A 20,272-nucleotide genomic window follows, 5' to 3' on the forward strand; every position below is an offset into this window, starting at 1 on the left:
TAGAGTCAGATTACATATTGTAGAGTCAGACTACATATCATTCTAGAGTCAGGCTACAACTCATTGTAGAGTCAGTCTACATATCATTGTAGAGTCAGACTACAACTCATTGTAGAGTTAGACTACATATTATTGTAGAGTCAGACTACGTACCATTATAGAGTCAGACTACATATCTTTCGTAGAGTCAGTCTACATATTGTAACATCAGACTACAACTCATTGTAGAGTCAGACTACATATTGTAGAGTCAGTGTACATATCATTCTAGAGTCAGGCTACATATCATTGTAGAGTCAGTGTACATATTCTAGAGTCAGGCTACATATCATTGTAGAGTCAGTCTACATATCATTGTAGAGTCAGTCTACATGTTATTGTAGAGTCAGACTACGTACCATTGTAGAGTCAGCCTACATATCTTTCGTAGAGTCAGTCTACATATTGTAACATCAGACTACAACTCATTGTAGAGTCAGACTACATATTGTAGAGTCAGTCTACATATCATTGTAGAGTCAGACTACAACTCATGGTAGAGTCAGACTACATATTGTAGAGTCAGTCTACATATCATTGTAGAGTCAGACTACAACTCATTGTAGAGTCAGGCTACAGTACAGTTCCTTGCCTGCATATAATATCAGTGCCTACTGTCCAGGTCACAGTTATTTTAGTTTAAAAAGAAATCATAGCAAACCATGCTTTAGTCTGACTTAACAAGAACTGATTCAAAGTGCATAATGCTGGAAAAGTGAATATTTATTAATACAGAAATTAATAAATCCATGACTTGAGTACCTGTGACCATTATCAATCCCACCTGTCACAGCATGTGACCATTATCAATCTCACCTGTCACAATCCTTTAACACTGTGATTTGAATTCTGATACATAAATAACCATTGCCCTCATGGATCTAATCTCGATTCTTCAGTTTTTCCTTTATGTATACTACTTTGGATAGATACACTACAGTGTTTTCAATGAAGATTTCATCATTTCTTCTTTACATTTTTCTTTCAATGATCATAGATCATTTGCCCAAATAGTACAAACATTTATGTCGGCCAGTAAATGTGATCCTCATATTCTTCTGGGCAATGAGTGTACTCTATTCAGCAAGCCTAGGAATCCCTCAGTTGGGTCAGCCAAATTCAGCCATAATGATTTCTTAATTTTGGGGTCTTTTTATGTACCCTACAGGCACAGTCAGGGTAATTTTTGCATCAAGGTGAAAAATAAGGATCATTAGTACAAGGTATGGTCTAAAATGATCCCAGGGATCACTTTAATCGATGTGTTCTGGGTGCACAGTTATACTTGTGCAGACATAAGTTATTGAAGTTATTTTCCTTGTAAAACCTAATGAAATGATCCAAGTCCCAAAGCTATTGATGTTGTTTCTCTTGCAAAACCTCCTAATGAAATGAATCAAGTTATTAAAGTTATTTCCCTTTAAAAACCTCCTAATAAAATTATTAAAGTTATTTCCCTTTAATAACCTCCTAAGGGGGTAGGGGCCACTTTTTATGTATAAATTTAATGTCTCAATCAGCAATCTAGTATAAAAAAATCATAAAAAATGAAATATACACAAGTGAGGTAAAAAAAAAAGTCCATATTTTTGGATACCTATATTAAAACAAAGCATAAAAATATTATCCACTTGACCAAAGAAATCAATGGCAGTTCATAGCAGAAGAAGATTAAGAAATTTGCCAGGGGCCAATTTATGAAACTGGACAATGCCACCTAAAAAAATGATTCAAGTTATTAAAGTTATTTCCCTTGAAAAACCTCCTAATGAAATGATTCAAGTGCCAAAACATGGCTAAAAGCAAAAAATGGAATCGGTGATTAATGAATATTTAAAAGGACAATAATAGATCAAAATTAAATATATAAGGGCCATTCCATTTTCTTGTATGAAAAAGTATTCATTGGCATGGATATTGTATCAGAATAAATTGTATGTAGTGAAATATAAAACAAATTTTGATTGGTTTTTGGATTGTAGTTGCCAAATCATTTTAAAACCTGAAGTAAAATTTGAGAGAATTTTAAAAATACAAATATCAATTATAATAGATAGAACCCCTCAAAGATGGCTCTGTATTAGTGATGACCAAAAATCGCCAGAGGTGATCAGATATTTGAGATGCTGTTTCATTTAATTACAAAGAACATATTTTGTGATTTAACATTAAGCAGCTTTTGCAAATTTTTGCCTTTTTGAAAGCTGCTAGACATGTTTTCTTTCTTGTAGGGACTATATTTCTGTACAAAAGTACAAATGCATAAGTCAGCAATAAATCTAACTCTTCTCAGTTTGAAAATGAAAATATCACAGGGGAGGGCTTGATAAGATATCTCAAAGCTAATCAAGTTTCTTATGCATTCCTTTTTTTCAAGATTTTTTATGAAATCCATTGTTCACAAGTTCAGATACACTAAGACTGTCTTACTTTGGCACTAACTTGGATACACCAACACTGTCTTACTAGGGCACTAACTTGGATACACCAAAACTGTCTTGCTTAGGCACTTGGATACACCAAGACTGTCTTCTTTAGGCACAAACTTGGATACACCAGGACTGTCTTACTTAGGCACTAACTTGGATACACCAAGACTGTCTTCTTTAGGCACAAACTTGGATACACCAGGACTGTCTTACTTAGGCACTAACTTGGATACACCAAGACTGTCTTCTTTAGGCACAAACTTGGATACACCAGGACTGTCTTACTTAGACACTAACTTGGATACACCAAGACTATCTTACTTACGCACTAACTTGGATACACCAAGACTGTCTTCTTTAGGCACAAACTTGGATACACCAGGACTGTCTTACTTAGGCACTAACTTGGATACACCAAGACTGTCTTACTTGGGCACTTAGGCTGTGTAACTTGTGCACTAATTTTGATACACCAAACTGTCTTACTTAAGCACTAACTTGGATACACCATATAAAAAGATCAGCATGGGTTGTAGTGGCATATGAATGAAAAAGACTTATATTTTTAGTGCAGGTGACCTTTACAGAACAAGGTGAATCACATTTGTTTGCTGTGCCATTCTGTTTGAATACCAAAAGGCTGGAGAGAAAAAAACATTTAATTTCATTGTCTGTTGAGGCTTTAATACTGCCTTCAATTGAATACTAGTAACATTCATTACTAGCTGCAAATGTCAAGGAAAAATCTGAGAAGAGATATGATTTTCTTAGTGATTTTAATACAAATACAAAACTATCTGATTGGTTTAATTGTGTAATGATACTTTTTAAGGAAAATGATAGTAAATAAATTATTGTCCCACACAGCAGTTGCACCTAATGAATGAGACACTCCCTTTGGTTTGGTTTTAGTAACTATGTTCAACAAATACTTTCTGGATATATGCAGGTTACAAGGTTAGAGGCCAAAGTTGTGCAGCCCCTGAGTAACTATGGACTGAAGTGTAAGCACACCAAAGCTGACCTGAAAGCTGCCTTTACAGCTAGGGAGAAGGAAAGTAAGATACGCAACAAGTATGAGGCTGCACGGGCAAAGGGTGATCAACGTGCGATACAGCAGCTAGAGACACAACTACAGAAAGCCAGTGTTGATGCCTCCAGAACTAGTAGAAATCTGGAACAACAGATGGACAAATTTGAACTGGAAAAATTAAAAGACATGAAGGTACAAAATAAGAAATTATGGCAGTTATTGATAATTTTAAAAGACAGTATTAAATAGGCATAAAGTTACATCTATACGAAAAAGAGCAGAAACTTATAAATAAATCAAATTAAGAAGATAGTTTGATTATTATTTCTTTTTTAGCTTCATTTCCTTCTGAGTATTAGGGTTGATCAGAAGGTTTTATAACAAACATGGAAAATAAAAAGTTACTTCACTCTTTACAGTAATGTTAGTAGTCCTTCTCAAATTCACTTGTTTTTGACTTTGTGCTCTTCTCCCATCTTGTGATTTGTCTCCTGAACATGTGCAGTAGCCTATCATGTGAAAGCAATGCTGTAACACTGATCATTTAGTTTGTCTCTGCTTTCATAATAGTTTCCCCATAATGAATCTTGCAACTTTGAAAATGCCATAAGTTGCAAAAGTTAGATCTGAGATGTATGGTTTGTGATCTAGGGTTTCAATGACAACATTTTAAAGTCTGAATTACAGATTTGCATGTGTTCAGGAGCGTTATCCAAACCATCCCTCATTGTTTGGACACTTGGTGTGAATAGCTTGATATCAAGTATATCTGATTACTGTGGCTTATTATTGTCCATTCATTGTGGTCTGATTACTGTGACTTATTATTGTCAATTCATTATGATCTGACTACTGTGGTATAGTATTGCCTGTTCATTGTTGTCTGATTACTGTGACTTATTATTGTCCATTCATTGTGGTATGATTACTGTGACTTATTATTGCCCATTCATTGTAGTCTGATTACTGTGATTATTGCCCATTCATTGCTGTCTGATTACTGTGACTTATTATTGTCCATTCATTGTGGTCTGATTACTGTGACTTGTTATTGTCCATTCATTGTGGTCTGATTACTGTGACTTATTACTGTTCATTCATTGTGGTCTGATTACTGTGGCATAGTATTGTCCATTCATTGTGGTCTGATTACTTTGACTTATTATTGTCCACTCATTGTGGTCTGATTACTGTGACTTATTATTGTCCATTCATTGTGGTATGATTACTGTGACTTATTATTGTCCATTCATTGTGGTATGATTACTGTGACTTATTATTGCCCATTCATTGTAGTCTGATTACTGTGACTTATTGCCCATTGATTGTGGTCTGATTACTGTGACTTATTATTGTCCATTGATTGTGGTTTGATTACTGGGGCATAGTATTTTCCACTCATTGTGGTCTGATTACTGTGACTTATTATTGTCCATTCATTGTGGTCTGATTACTGTGGCATAGTATTGCCCATTTATTGTGGTCTGATTACTGTGACATAATATTGTCCATTCAGCATGGTCTGACTACTGTGGCATGGTATTGTCCATTCAGCATGGTCTGACTGCTGTGGCATGGTATTGTCCATTCATTATGGTCTGGTTACTGTAGCATATTATTGTACATTCATTGTTGTTTGATTACTGGGGCATAGTATTGTCCATTCATTCTGGTCTGATTACTGTCGCATAGTATTGTCCATTCATTCTGGTCTGATTACTGTGGCATAGTATTGCCCATTCATTATGGTCTGATTACAGTGGCATATTATTGTACATTCATTGTGGTTTGATTACTGGAGCATAATATTGCCCATTCATTGTGGTCTGATTACTGTGGTATATTATTGTACATTCATTGTGGTTTGATTACTGGAGCATAATATTGCCCATTCATTCTGGTCTGATTACTGTGGCATAATATTGTCCATTCAGCATGGTCTGACTGCTGTGGCATAGTATTGCCTGTTCATTGTGGTCTGGTTACGGTGGCCTATTATTGTACATTCATTGTAGTTTGATTACTGGAGCATAGCATTGTCAATTCATTATGGTCTGATTACAGTGGCATAGTATTGTCCACTCATTGGGGTCTGATTACTGTGGCATATTATTGTACATTCATTTTGGTTTGATTACTGGGGCATAGTATTGTCCATTCATTCTGGTCTGATTACTGTGACATAGTAGTGTCCATTCATTGTGGTCTGATTACTGTGACATAGTATTGTCCACTCATTATGGTCTGATTACTGTGGCATATTGTTACTAATTCATTGTGGTCTGATTACTGTGGCATAGTATTATCCATTCAGCATGGTCTGATTACTGTGGCATAGTATTGTTATCTATTCATTGTGGTCTGATTACTGTGGCATAGTATTGTCCATTCATTGTGGTCTGATTACTGTGGCATAGTATTGTCCATTCATTGTTGTCTGATTACTATGGCATATTGTTATCAGTTCATTGTCGTCTGATTACTGTGGCATAGTATTGTATAGTCACTGGTCTGATTACTGCAGCATAGTATTATCCATTCAGCATGATCTGATTACTGTGGCATAGTATTGTCCATTCATTGTGGTTTGATTACTGTGGCATATTGTTATCCATTCATTGCAGTCTGAATAATGTGGCACAGTACTGTATATTCACTGTGGTCTGATTACTATGGCATGGTATTAACATTCATCGTGGTCTGACTACTGTGGCATAGTATTGTCCATTCAGCATGATCTGATTAATGCGACTTATTATTGTCCAATATTTATGGCCTGATTACTTTGGCATAGTGTCATTCATTTGATGTGGTCTCATTACTGTTTCATATTTTTGTCCATTCATTGCGGTCTGATTACTGTGGCATATCTATTGTCTATTCATTGTGGTCTGATTACTGTGACATATCTATTGTCTATTCATTGTGGTCTGATTACTGTGACATTATTATCCAATCACTGAGACCTGCTTAATTTGGCAGTGTGTCATTTATTCAATGTGGTCTCATTACTGTGACATATCTATTGTCTATTCATTGTGGTCTGATTACTGTGGCATATCTATTGTCTATTCATTGTGGTCTGATTACAGTGGCATAGTATTGTCCACTCATTGGGGTCTGATTACTCTGGCATATTATTGTACATTCATTTTGGTTTGATTACTGGGGCATAGTATTGTCCATTCATTGTGGTCTGATTACTGTGTCATAGTATTGTCCATTCATTGTGGTCTGATTACTGTGACATAGTATTGTCCACTCGTTGTGGTCTGATTACTGTGGCATATTGTTACTAATTCATTGTGGTCTGATTACTGTGGCATAGTATTATCCATTCAGCATGTTCTGATTACTGTGGCATAGTATTGTTATCCATTTATTGTGGTCTGATTACTGTGGCATAGTATTGTCCATTCATTGTGGTCTGATTACTGTGGCATAGTATTGTCCATTCATTGTTGTCTGATTACTGTGGCATATTGTTATCAATTCATTGTGGTCTGATTACTGTGGCATAGTATTGTATAGTCACTGGTCTGATTACTGCAGCATAGTATTATCCATTCAGCATGATCTGATTACTGTGGCACATTGTTATCCATTCATTGCGGTCTGAATAATGTGGCACAGTACTGTATATTCACTGTGGTCTGATTACTATGGCATGGTATTAACATTCATCGTGGTCTGACTACTGTGGCATAGTATTGTCCATTCAGCATGATCTGATTAATGCGACTTATTATTGTCCAATATTTATGGCCTGATTACTTTGGCATAGTGTCATTCATTTGATGTGGTCTCATTACTGTTACATATTTTTGTCCATTCATTGTGGTCTGATTACTGTGGCATATCTATTGTCTATTCATTGTGGTCTGATTACTGTGACATATCTGTTGTCTATTCATTGTGGTCTGATTACTGTGACATTATTATCCAATCACTGAGACCTGCTTAATTTGGCAATGTGTCATTTATTCAATGTGGTCTCATTACTGTGACATATCTATTGACTATTCATTGTGGTCTGATTACTGTGACATTTATTGTCTATTCATTGTGGTCTGATTATTGTGGCATATCTATTGTCCATTCATTGTGGTCTGATTACTGTGACATATCTATTGTCTATTCATTGTGGTCTGATTACTGTGGCATATCTATTGTCTATTCATTGTGGTCTGATTACTGTGGCATATCTGTTGTCTATTTATTGTGGTCTGATTACTGTGGCATATCTATTGTCTATTCATTGTGGTCTGATTACTGTGACATATCTATTGTCTATTCATTGTGGTCTGATTACTGTGACATATCTATTTGTCTATTCATTGTGGTCTGGTTACTGTGACATATCTATTGTCTATTCATTGTGGTCTGATTACTGCGACATCTATTGTCTATTCATTGTGGTCTGATTACTGTGGCATATCTATTGTCTATTCATTGTGGTCTGATTACTGTGACATATCTGTTGTCTATTCATTGTGGTCTGATTACTGTGACATTATTATCCAATCACTGAGACCAGCTTAATTTGGCAATGTGTCATTTATTCAATGTGGTCTCATTACTGTGACATATCTGTTGTCTATTCATTGTGGTCTGATTACTGTGACATTTATTGTCTATTCATTGTGGTCTGATTACTGTGGCATATCTATTGTCTATTCAATGTGGTCTGATTACTGTGGCATATCTATTGTCTATTCAATGTGGTCTGATTACTGTGGCATATCTATTGTCTATTCATTGTGGTCTGATTACTGTGACATATCTGTTGTCTATTCATTGTGGTCTGATTACTGTGACATTATTATCCAATCACTGAGACCTGCTTAATTTGGCAGTGTGTCATTTATTCAGTGTGGTCTCATTACTGTGACATATTATTGTCCATTCAGTGTGGTCTGATTACTGTGGCATATCTATTGTCTATTCATTGTGGTCTGATTACTGTGACATATCTGTTGTCTATTCATTGTGGTCTGATTACTGTGACATTATTATCCAATGACTGAGACCTGCTTAATTTGGCAGTGTGTCATTTATTCAGTGTGGTCTCATTACTGTGACATATTATTGTCCATTCAGTGTGGTATGATTTTTGTGGCATATTATTGTTCATTCATTATGGTATCATGTGGTTTAAAATTATTCCATATCTGTTTAAGAAGTCAATACACATAACCATCACTCAAATGTTTAATCCATCTATTGATCCAGATTTAGCAAGTGCTTTAATTTTTTTTATAGAAATACTCACTGTTCAAACATGAAGTAGCTAAAAATGATGTCACCAAGCCCATGATGTCATCAGCTAAACGATGATGTCATATCCTAAATTGGGACATTTCAGTTATAGATGGCTATATTTATTACAATGGGTTGTTTTGTTTAGAAGATATTGTTAAGTTTTCAATCAACCCTCATATATTAAGGTTTTATAATTGACTCCCATTCATTCACATTGATCATGATTAAGAGAAATGCTCCCCAGCATACCTGTTTTAGTTAATATACACCAGCATACCTGTTTTAGTTAATACTCCCCAGCATACCTGTCTTAGTTAATACTCCCCAGCATACCTGTTTTAGTTAATACTCCTCAGCATACCTGTTTAGTTAATACTCCCCAGAATGTCTGTTTTAATTAATATTCCCCAGTATACCTGTTTTAGTTAATACTCCCCAGTTTACCTGTTTAGTTAATACTCCCCAGCATACCTGTTTTAGTTAATTCTTCCCAGTATAAATGTTTTAGTTAATACTTCTCAGCATACCTGTTTAGTTAATGCTTCCTAAGATGCCTGTTTTGGTTAAAAATCCTGGGCATACTTGTTTAGTTAATACTCCTCAGCATACCTTTTTAGTCAATACTCCCCAGAATGCCTATTTTAGTTAATAATCCCAGGCATACCTGTTTTAGTTAATACTCCCCAGCATACCTGTTTTAGTTAATATTTCCATGCATACCATTCTCAGTTGCATCAAAACGTAGTAGTATTGTAGAAATAGGTTTTCAGATATTTAATGGCTGATGTTATTTGTTTCATTAATTTCATAAACGACAAAAATGTTTGTGCTTTGTTTCTCAAGGCTAATGTTGGTCATGCAGATTCTTGCCTTTGCATACCCAGAAGTTAAAGGGTTCCATTTATAAGTAGTTATTTTAGCATTATTCATGTGTTATTCATGAAGAAGAGGTTTCTGTATTTATATGTTTGGTCATCTTCTTAGTATTGTTTAGCAAATCCTGCAAATCTAAATTTTATTTCACTCTTTTCTTTCAGAAAACGTTAACAGAATTTGTCAACATAGAGATGATTTTCCATGCTAAAGCTCTGGAGATGTACACAGAGTGTTTCCAGGTTTTGACTGCCCTGGATGTTGATGAAGATATACAAGTAAGGAAAAATCTTAGACCCAATGACCTCAGAATATTATTACCAGCAATTCCCAAAACAAGTAGATGATTAATCCCAACCACAAAGTTTACCAATCATTCCCACAACAAGTAGAATATTGGTCCACCCACAAAGTTTACCAGTCATTCCCACATCAAGTAGAAGATTGGTCCCATCCACAACATTTTCCAGTCCTTCCTATAGTTAGTTGAAGACTGGTCCCATCCATAAAGTTTACTAGTCATTCCCACAACAAGTAGATAAGCCCCATCCACAAAGTTTATTAGTCATTCCCACAACAAGTAGATTAACCCAATCCACAAAGTTTGCTAGTCATTCCCACAACAAGTGGATCAGCCCATCCACACAGTTTACTAGTCATTCCCACAACAAGTAGATTAGCCCCATCCACAAAGTTTGCTAGTCATTCCCACAACAAGTAGATTAGCCCCATCCACAAAGTTAACTAGTCATTCCCACAAGTGGATTAGCCCTATCCACAAAGTTTATTAGTCATTCCCACAACAAGTAGATTAGCCCCATCAACAAAGTTTTCTTGTCATTCCTACAGCAAGAACTCTACTAACAGAGGAAGCCTTGTTATCTGTGTAAGCATTTTGGAAGCTTCTACCTTAAAGGAAGTTGGAGGAGTTCCATCTTCATAAGGAAGTATACTCCATCTATAAATCTTCAACTATTCGGTTCTTTCTTTCTTCAACAGCAGAGTTTCTTACTTTTCAGCTACTTTAGGTATGCAGTCTGGTCTTGTGGATCAGTACATTCTCTCTGTCCTGTTCTGCTTTAGGCATGCAGTCTAGCATTAATTTTTATCATGTGCCATTGTAGTTTTTCTTTTTTTAAATGTGACTTTCCAAACATCAACAAAATGACTTTCTTTGTGGAGAGTGGACAAAAAAAGAATATAGAAATGGAAAAAAATGAAGCTACCATAGTTATTCAGATAAAAAAAACTTCTATTAAATGCCTTCCCCTTTTCTATCCACCAAAAAAGAAATTCTTACTTTTTTGAGGCTTTTAAAATTGTATATAACAATTATGGTATGTCAGATATTTTAAACAGTACATAAATAATCCAATGATTGTTAGAAAAATCTAAACACCTTAATTTACAGACATTTTCTGTCAAACATTGATGTGTAGTATTTTTAAAAAAAACACAGACACCAATAACAATACACGTGCATAATAAATTTGAATTTACTGCAGGATTATTAGGACAATGGTACTAATGCTAATAGTACCCATATAAATTCCCACCCCCTTTGGAAATTGCACTGCCCTTGGGGTGTCTATTATAATAAATAAACCATATTATAGAAACTGACCCTGGGGTGTCTGTTAGAATAACTACAGTATATTTTAGATTTCAGACTGGATTTATAGGTTACTGCATTTGTATGGGAAAATAGGAATGAGTTTTCGGAATGAATACTGCACGAACTTGTGAGTGCAGTATATCCTTCCGACAAAACGAGTTCCTATTTTCCCATACAAATGCAGTAACCTTTTTATTATATGATCATTTTTTTATTCAACCTAAGGTTTAATTATATAAACAAAATACACTACAAGAAACAACGTAAATGAATGAATGCTGTATTCCAAACTAAATACACAAGCGCAGATTTGACATTACAAAATGACATCATTATTAATGCGCACATAGCTCCGCCCAGATAAATTTGAACTTAGTTGCGCGGTTGACATAACTTTCGAAAAGAAAATTGCTTGTCTAGTTAAAATTGAAATTTGCAGTCATATTGTGAATGACTGGGCATTGCAACGACTTTTCCATTTGATCTGGAGTGAATATATTTTGGTGTTTTGTTTCGATTCAACGAAAGTTTGTGATTTTGGACTGGATTCATCTGTGCAAATTATACATGAAATGCATCGGATTGAAGTGGCGTGGGAGAAGTGTGTTTACGTCTGCAAATGTGTTTCTGTTTCTGTCACTGAATGTTTGAAATCATAACGTGGGGAAAATATGAAGTCTTTCAATTGCAATTTTCAAAAAGACGCTATGGAATTTAATGTCTATTTCATTCTGAGTGCAGTAAGGAGGATGCAATTGTACTTATCATCGAAATTACAGCACACTTTCAAAATGAGTAATCCAGATTGAAAACCTATGACATGGCTCATGTAATTCGGATTTGCAGAATTAAGAAAAAACATTTTGAGGAAATTCAGGATGTAAAACTGTAAGTATATTTTATTTTGCCATTCTTATCACCAGCTAAAGATATGCATTGTTATTTGTAAGGACCTAATCCGTCATTTATACAAGGTAGCTAGCCTAAATCGGTAACATTGTATCAACGCAAAATGTCAAGACAGCTGTTTTTTTTTGCAGTCCACGAAACATGTTTAAGTTCATTCAGAAACAAATAAACAACCACAACTTAAAGAGCCTCTTTTGCAAGTGTACATGGTTTGTTTACAAATCAAAAGTGCTGGCCTCTGAGTCCATGTTTATTTACAAAAAAAAAATAGTTCTTTTATTCACGTGAATGCTATATGTGTATTATTGCGCGCGTTCAGTATTGGGGAATACTGAACAATTCTGTCAATGTAAAGTTAACGGGGAAAAAAATGAGCATATAATAAAATTGCATATTAGTAGACATACACTGTATGTTGCTGGGAAATAAAGTGCTTTTTTTAAAAAAAAATGCTCATGTTTTTTGTATCTTCTAGAGCCACCAGTGTCCCTAACCATTTCTGATTCAATCTGGAACACTAAAATTTGATGATTACTGGCTGAGATTCTTGACTTAGAGATGAGTATATATTAAGTGTAACAAGATAACTGAGTGGGATTTCAGATTTACGACAGAACACTTTTGATGGTGCTACAAATACAGTGTTTAATAACAAATGACTTGAATGAGCAATTAATTATGATTAATATGTGCATGTATATGATCCAAATATTGGATCAGTTAACATGAAATGCACAGATTTAATAATGAAAATATAAATAAATGACTTTACACAGTACAAGGACAAGGGGTGAATGATTCACAGTGAGTTCACATTGAAAAGATTGATATGTTTTACTCATATAGTAAAACAAATGTAGTATTTTACTCATATAGTAAAATGTGTTCACTCAAATAGTGAAATTATGTAAACAAAAGAGACATATAAAAATTATCTTATAGTCCCAAAATATAGCCCATGGCTAAAAGATTACTTGTATGGAGTTACACACTCTGTCACCAGCACACTCGCCTACCAGTCACACTGGCCAATTAAGCCGTTAGTATTCCAGGTTGGTCAGTCAAGCAGTCAGCGCCCACCAATCTCAGTCAGCAACGCTCGATCATCTGCTATTCTACCAGCAACACCCGTTTATTCACCTCTACAGCTGCTATGGTTCAGCTCTACAGCTGCTATGGTTCAGCTCTACAGCTGCTATGGTTCAGCTCTACAGCTGCTATGGTTCAGCTCTACAGCTGCTATGGTTCAGCTCTACAGCTGCTATGGTTCAGCTCTACAGCTGCTATGGTTCAGCTCTACAGCTGCTATGGTTCAGCTTCACAGCTGCTATGGTTCAGCTCTACAGCTGCTATGGTTCACCTCTACAGCTGCTATGGTTCACCTCTACAGCTGCTATGGTTCACCTCTACAGCTGCTATGGTTCAGCTTCACAGCTGCTATGGTTTACTTCTATGGTTAGCTTTGCAGCTGGTACCACGTCGACTCTGATCACTCCGATAACTCGGATTGCTCCAGTCACTTGGGTCATTCCAACCACTCTGATCACTCGGGTCATTCTGAGATAACTCGGGGTCAGCTCCACAGCTGACCACTCCACTGGTCACTCTGGTCAGTCCGACCACTCCAATCACTCTGGTCATTCTGTGATCACTTGGGTCAGCTGAAAATAAATCTAACAATGTGTACTATGCATGACACGGGCATATACAATAAAACATAATGATGTTATATATGGTAAGTTATACAGATTACATTATTGGCACAATTACAAAAACAAAACAACAGGTTCAGAAGTAAACCTAACCTTGCCCGATAAGAATCCTATGGTGCTAAACATTTCTTAAAAATGCAGCTTTATATTGCTAATATAAATCCCTTGCTAAGTTGCAAACAAGAGTAGAAAATATTTGCATATATACTACGTAAACCGAAGCTACATAGCAAACATACAAAAATAAACATGGTAGTACAGTAGTTATAACTTACACACACAAAATTAGTAATTCACATACCTTTACAGCTGCAGATGTGCAAGTCCTTAAAGTAGACTGCTTACTGACAAGACATTCCGTAATGTGAAGATTTATTCTTACGGTGAGGCATTTATACACAGATGAAATCATACATTTTCTATGCGCTGGAAGCATTTTTGTTTTTTCCTATTGAAAGCACTTCACATGTGCAGCATAGGATGAACCAAGCTCATTATTTCGAAATATTGTACAATATACATAAATCACCCTCGGGTATTGTTGTACACAAAAAACGAAACCCAAGTACATGTATTTAATAAATAAAAGGATTTATACAGATCCGTGACATTAAGGACTTTACTGCTTCTTGATTGAAACCTCTAGATACTAGAGTTGGGTATCACCAGAAGTTTTGTATCAGGATACATTATGATGCTAGGGATGGATATTATCAGAAGTTTTGTATCAGGATACATTATGATGCTAGGGATGGGTATTACCAGAAGTTTTTTTTTATTAGGATGCATTATGGTGCTAGGGATAGGTATTACCAGATGTTTTGTATCAGGATACATTATGATACTTGGGATGGGTATTACCAGTTGTATCAGGATACATTATGATGCTAGGGATGGGTATTACCAGAAGTTTTTTTTATATTAGGATACATTATGATGCTAGGGGTAGGTATTGCCAGATGTTTTGTATCAGGATATATTATGATACTTGGGATGGGTATTACCAGTTGTATCAGGATACATTATGATGCTAGGAATGGGTATTACCAGAAGTTTTGTATCAGGATACATAATGTAGCTAGGGATATGCATTAGCAGATGTTTTGTATCAGGATACATTATGATACTTGGGATGGGTATTACCAGTTGTATGAGGATACATTATGGTGTTAAGGATGTGTATTATCAATTGTTTTGTGTCAGGATACATTGTGATGCTATGGGATGGGTATTATCAGAAGTTTTGTATCAGGATACATTATGATACTGGGGATGGGTATTACCAGAAGTTTTGTATCAGGATACATTATCATGCTAGGGATGTGTATTACCAGAAGTTTTGTATCAGGATACATTATGATACTAGGGATGTATATTACCAGAAGCTTTGTATCAGGATACATTATGATGCTAGGGGTGGGTATTACCAACAGTTTTATATCAGGATATATTTTGATACAGAGGAGTGTAATCCAACTGCAATATAAACAAGGAGGAAAATCAGAAAAGTTTATGGGTCTCAAGATAACTTTTTCCACCATAAATATAACATCATCACATTTACAACAAACAACAAGATATTTGTGAATTTACTGATTTTTGGTGGAATAACCATGGTGGAAAAGCCATGTCGTTTTCAGACAGCTATTTTGTCTGGCTTTTTTGGCACCAGTTTAAATAAACCTGGTTCCATATCTGCCATTTTAACTCATCCCTATGCAGCAAGCAGGGTATGATGTATTTTGACCATATAAATTTTGTGGAGATCATTTTTGGCTAAAACCTTTATTTTGGTCTATCATTGTTAACACATTTTATAAATCACTGTACAAAACCATGAAAATTTCATTTAATACATTCAAAACATATTTTATTTTGGATAGGAAGGTTTTAAAGTAATCCAGAGATGAGTGGCTTAACACTCTTTGGACCCAGCCACATGTATAAAGATGGTGTATTCTTGTGATTGGTTTCCAAAACAATGAGCATTGAAGGAGAGAAAAACAAAATTCAAACAGAACTAATAAAGGCTGAATGTGATATTTTATTACCTTAAAATGCCATAATGTCAAAGAGGTGATGGAATAGCCAATTATCTGTCATATGTCCATTTGTGTAAAACTATTTTTTTAATATTTCTTCTTCTTAGGAATTTCGTTCCAAAATGCAGCCTGCTAACTCTGCCAACAGAATGACAATGGCACGATCAGCCTCTTCATCCTCTCTCAATTCCAACCAGCCATCCCTCAGCAACACTCCTAGGAATGAGCGACAAAACACAGTCCCAAAACGACCCATGCAGAATGGAGGGGTTGGAGTGAGTATGCCTTTTGAAAAATTTCTTTTGCATTACTGCTTGCAGCAGTATTCATATGTTCAAGAAAGGCCATAATGTGTATGTTTTGGTCAGAGAGCAGTATTATGTTGATATTTATCAGGCAGTATTATGTCTTTGTTTAGGTCAGGCTGTAGTATGTTGATATTTGTCAGGCAGTATTATGTCTTTGTTTAGGTCAGGCTGTAGTATGTTGACGTTTATCAGGCAGTATTATGTCTTTGTTTAGGTCAGGCTGTAGTATGTTGATGGTAAGGTCAGGTAATATATGTTCAGGTCAGGCTGTAATATGAATATGTATAAGTCAGCCATTGGTATGTGTATATTTAGGTCAGGCTCTGATGTGTGTATATTTTGTCAGGCAGCAGTTTGTTGTATGATTTGATCTATCCATCAGTGTTTCTATGCATCTGTACAACTATCCATTCATCAGTGTTTCCGTACATCGGTTCAGCTATCCATCAATCAGAGTTTCTGTGCATCTATTCAACTATCCATCCATCAGTGTTTCCATGCATCTATTCAACTGTCTGTTCATCTGTAGTTCCATACATCTGTCTGTTCATCTGTTACCGTTTCCCTTGTAACCTAAACCAATGGTAGGAGAGTGATCATATTTGATGTTTTAGGATGATGAGTAAATGACAACAAAAGATCTGGAATACATCCTCCAGGGTGGGAGTCAAACGTCATAGATCACGTGAATTATATGGATTCTTCCCTGTCACTTGTACTCCATCACATATGTGGAAAGAGGAGAATTATATTTGGTTTAATGGTTTTGGAAGGATGAGTAGATGATGGGCTTGAAATCATGAATGCAGCAAGGGAAGTGATGAGGGGGAGTATAAAAAGGGTGGATATTTGTGATGACTTCCATTTCTGATATTTGTCATGTGAGACAGAGCAGTCACTTTTTCATGGGTACCCTTTCTATTTGTTAAGGTTTGTTTTTCATTTGCTAGTGTATTAAACCCTTTGATAGATTCTCCTTATTCTTGGCATGAATCATTAAGTAGCTCAGACAATTCATTCTCTTTCATGTTTGCTCACTAGTTTTATCTTTTAATCAAGGTAACAGTCATAGAACATTTGTGTTAAGGTTTTGTTTGAAGTTATTACATTTGATTGTTTCCTGAACCCATTGATGGATTTTCTGTTTACAGGGGATGAGTTATTATGATGCTATGAGAATTTTTTCTGTGACATGTGCTCAAGTTCCTTTTATCTTGGGGTGATAGGCATAGACAATTTAATTTTGTTCATGCATTGAATAAAGTATTATGAAGCAACGACAGTTCATTCAGCATAATACTGACTCTCCCTTTTTGACCTTGGTGTCAAGGTCATATGTTTTAGCAATGCTTAGATTGAGATGTAGGCCGCAGCCTTGATGGATAAGAATTTGTATACTAAATTTTCATCAAAAGCATAACTGTTTGTATAAAAAAAGAAATAGTGGTACATATTATTTAAGTTAACCTTGTGGTCAAACCTGCTTACAAAGTCATACCTGTATAGCAGTCACCTCTCTTCAGCTACCACTTGTAAAATTTGACCTTTACAATATCTTTATTCTACATAAAAATCTATATTATTAGATATGCAACTACCTGTCCCAAGAAGCCATTTTTATTTTTCTCACTTTCAAGAGGGTGATGCTCAAGACAGAACATGCTGTTTGTAAATTATTGATGCTATTGCTCCCTTTTAGTGGTTACATTTTTGTATACCTGCCATAAAGTGGAGCATATTATGTTGTGATGTCATATATCCATTCATCTTTTTTTCCAGAATAACTTTAGTTGTTCACCATTTATAGCTACAATACTTTAAAGATGGCTTGCATTTGACATAAGGAAGAAACCTCCAGAACTCAAAGACCCAGGTCACTGTAACTGAAAGAAGGAAAATGGTTTCTGAACAAAAACTTGAGTTCTGCAACATTGGTGGTTATCAGACTTTGTGAATGGCTTCCACTTGACAGGTACAGGTCACTGTGACTGCAACGTCATTGGTCATCAGACTTTCTAGATGGCTTGACATACAAAAGAGTAATGTTGATTTTGGAGTTAAAAGGTCAAAGTATTAGATCAATATAGCTGAAAGAATACATAAATGGTTGCTGCACAATAACATTAGTTCACCATAATATAACCTCAACATAACATTGTGGATGGCTTGCACTTGGATTAAGGAGAAAGGCATGCCTTTTTGGGGTCAAAAGGTTCTAGTTCATGGTAACTGTCTGGAAGAAGAAAGATGGTTTCTGCACAGTAACATTAGTTCTAGATGACAGACCTAACCCAAGCTTTGTTGATGATTTGCACTTTGGGTATTGGAAAAAAAACTTTCAATTTCAAGTTCAAATGGAGAATAGTCAAGGTTACTCTGAAAGATGACAAATGGTTTATGTACAGAAAATTTCAGTTATTTATTATTAAATTATATTATTATTAGTAAATTATTAAATATGGGGTAGCATATAATGTGCAGTTCACAATACTCCTGTTTTTATTTTTCCTATCCTTTGTGTTGTGAAGATTTTGTTAACAGCATATAATATGCAGTTCACAATACTCCTGTTTTTATTTTTCCTATCCTTTGTGTTGTGAAGATTTTGTTAACAGCATATAATATGCAGTTCACAATACTCCTGTTTTTATTTTTCCTATCCTTTGTGTTGTGAAGATTTTGTTAACAGCATATAATATGCAGTTCACAATACTCCTGTTTTTATTTTTCCTATTCTTTGTGTTGTGAAGATTTTGTAAACAGCCTGGTAGTAAGACTCATATTTAACATCTATATAGGGGATGTACCATCTGTGTACTGCATATACTATTTGTGTACTGCATATATCATCTGTGTACTGCATATGCCATATGTGTACTGCATATACCATCCATGTACTGCATATACCATCTGTCTACTGCATATACCATGTAATAAATATACCATCATTGTACTGCATATGGCATGTAATAAATATACCATCATTGTACTGCATATGCCATGTAATAAATATACCACCATTGTACTGCATATACCATGTAATAAATATACCATCATTGTACTGCATATGCCATGTAATAAATATACCATCTTTACACTGCATATACCTGCTGTATATACCATCTATATACCTGATGTCCAAGATCTCATTCCAAGAAAATTAAGTTTACTGCACTCTTATTGCAACTTTGTTACCATCATGTTCCAGAATCTTTCCTTTAAAGTTATGTGTAGCAACAGAGTCATCATCACCAATTATACAATTACATAAGTACACAAAATAGATATGAACATCAAATTAACTTTAAAAGTTTTACTGGTCATGGACAAGAAGGGATGGTTAGTTTTACTGGTCATGGACAAGAAGGATTGGTGATGTTTACTGGTCATTGACAAGAAGGGATGGTTAGCTTGACTGGTCATGGACAAGAAGGGATGGTTAGTTTTACTGGTCAAGGAAAAAAAGTGATGGTTAGCTTTACTGGTCATTGACAAGATGGGATGGTCTGTTGTTCAACCTCCTTCTGTCCATTGCTGCTTCTGCTATAACATTTACAGGATTGCTATGAAACTTTACATGCACATTCATCCCAGCAGCCTTCTTGAAATCTAATAGCTACTCCTTCTAGATGGAAAATATATCAACGTTGGTTTTTCACCCAAAAACTTCTAATGATGTTTAATTGATACTAACTGATAATGGTGCTAATCTGACATCGAGTATTGCCATCATGGCAGCCATCTTGAAAATCTTGGAATTGCTACACCTAAATGGAAAATCATATTGGTGTGAGGATTCCTTAATGAAAATGGCACCAATCTGACTTCAGATATGGCTGCTACAATGAAGATATTGAAAATCTTTTCAGCAATTCTCCAGAATGGATGTTCATATCAAAATGGGGTTTTCTCCCAAATATCTCAAATGGAATCTAGTTTGACCTAAATGAAAATTGTGCAGATCTCACTTCCATTATGGCTGCCAAAATGGCTAATTTGAAAATCTTACCGCTTAAGAATACATGAAAGGGTTTCAACACTCAGCAGTTA

The 20,272-nt window shown here is 35.4% G+C and overlaps 1 protein-coding gene across 2 annotated transcripts in view; it reads left to right on the plus strand.

Moving 5' to 3' along the window:
* Positions 1-20,272, plus strand: part of LOC149787290 (CBY1-interacting BAR domain-containing protein 1-A-like) — a 54,800-nt gene that overhangs the window by 23,499 nt on the left and 11,029 nt on the right. For both annotated transcript variants that reach the window (XR_016425147.1, XM_089977826.1), the window contains exons 4-6: positions 3,418-3,693; positions 9,801-9,914; positions 16,022-16,189. Coding sequence is in view for 1 of the 2 variants with exons in the window: in XM_089977826.1 (XP_089833952.1) it covers positions 3,418-3,693; positions 9,801-9,914; positions 16,022-16,189 (558 nt within the window). In the remaining variant the exon portion in view is untranslated. The remainder of the gene's footprint in view (positions 1-3,417; positions 3,694-9,800; positions 9,915-16,021; positions 16,190-20,272) is intronic.

Source organism: Sinohyriopsis cumingii, chromosome 12, assembly GCF_028554795.1.
Source record: "Sinohyriopsis cumingii isolate HCF-2022 chromosome 12, ASM2855479v2, whole genome shotgun sequence".
In the NCBI taxonomy this organism is placed as follows: domain Eukaryota; kingdom Metazoa; phylum Mollusca; class Bivalvia; order Unionida; family Unionidae; genus Sinohyriopsis; species Sinohyriopsis cumingii.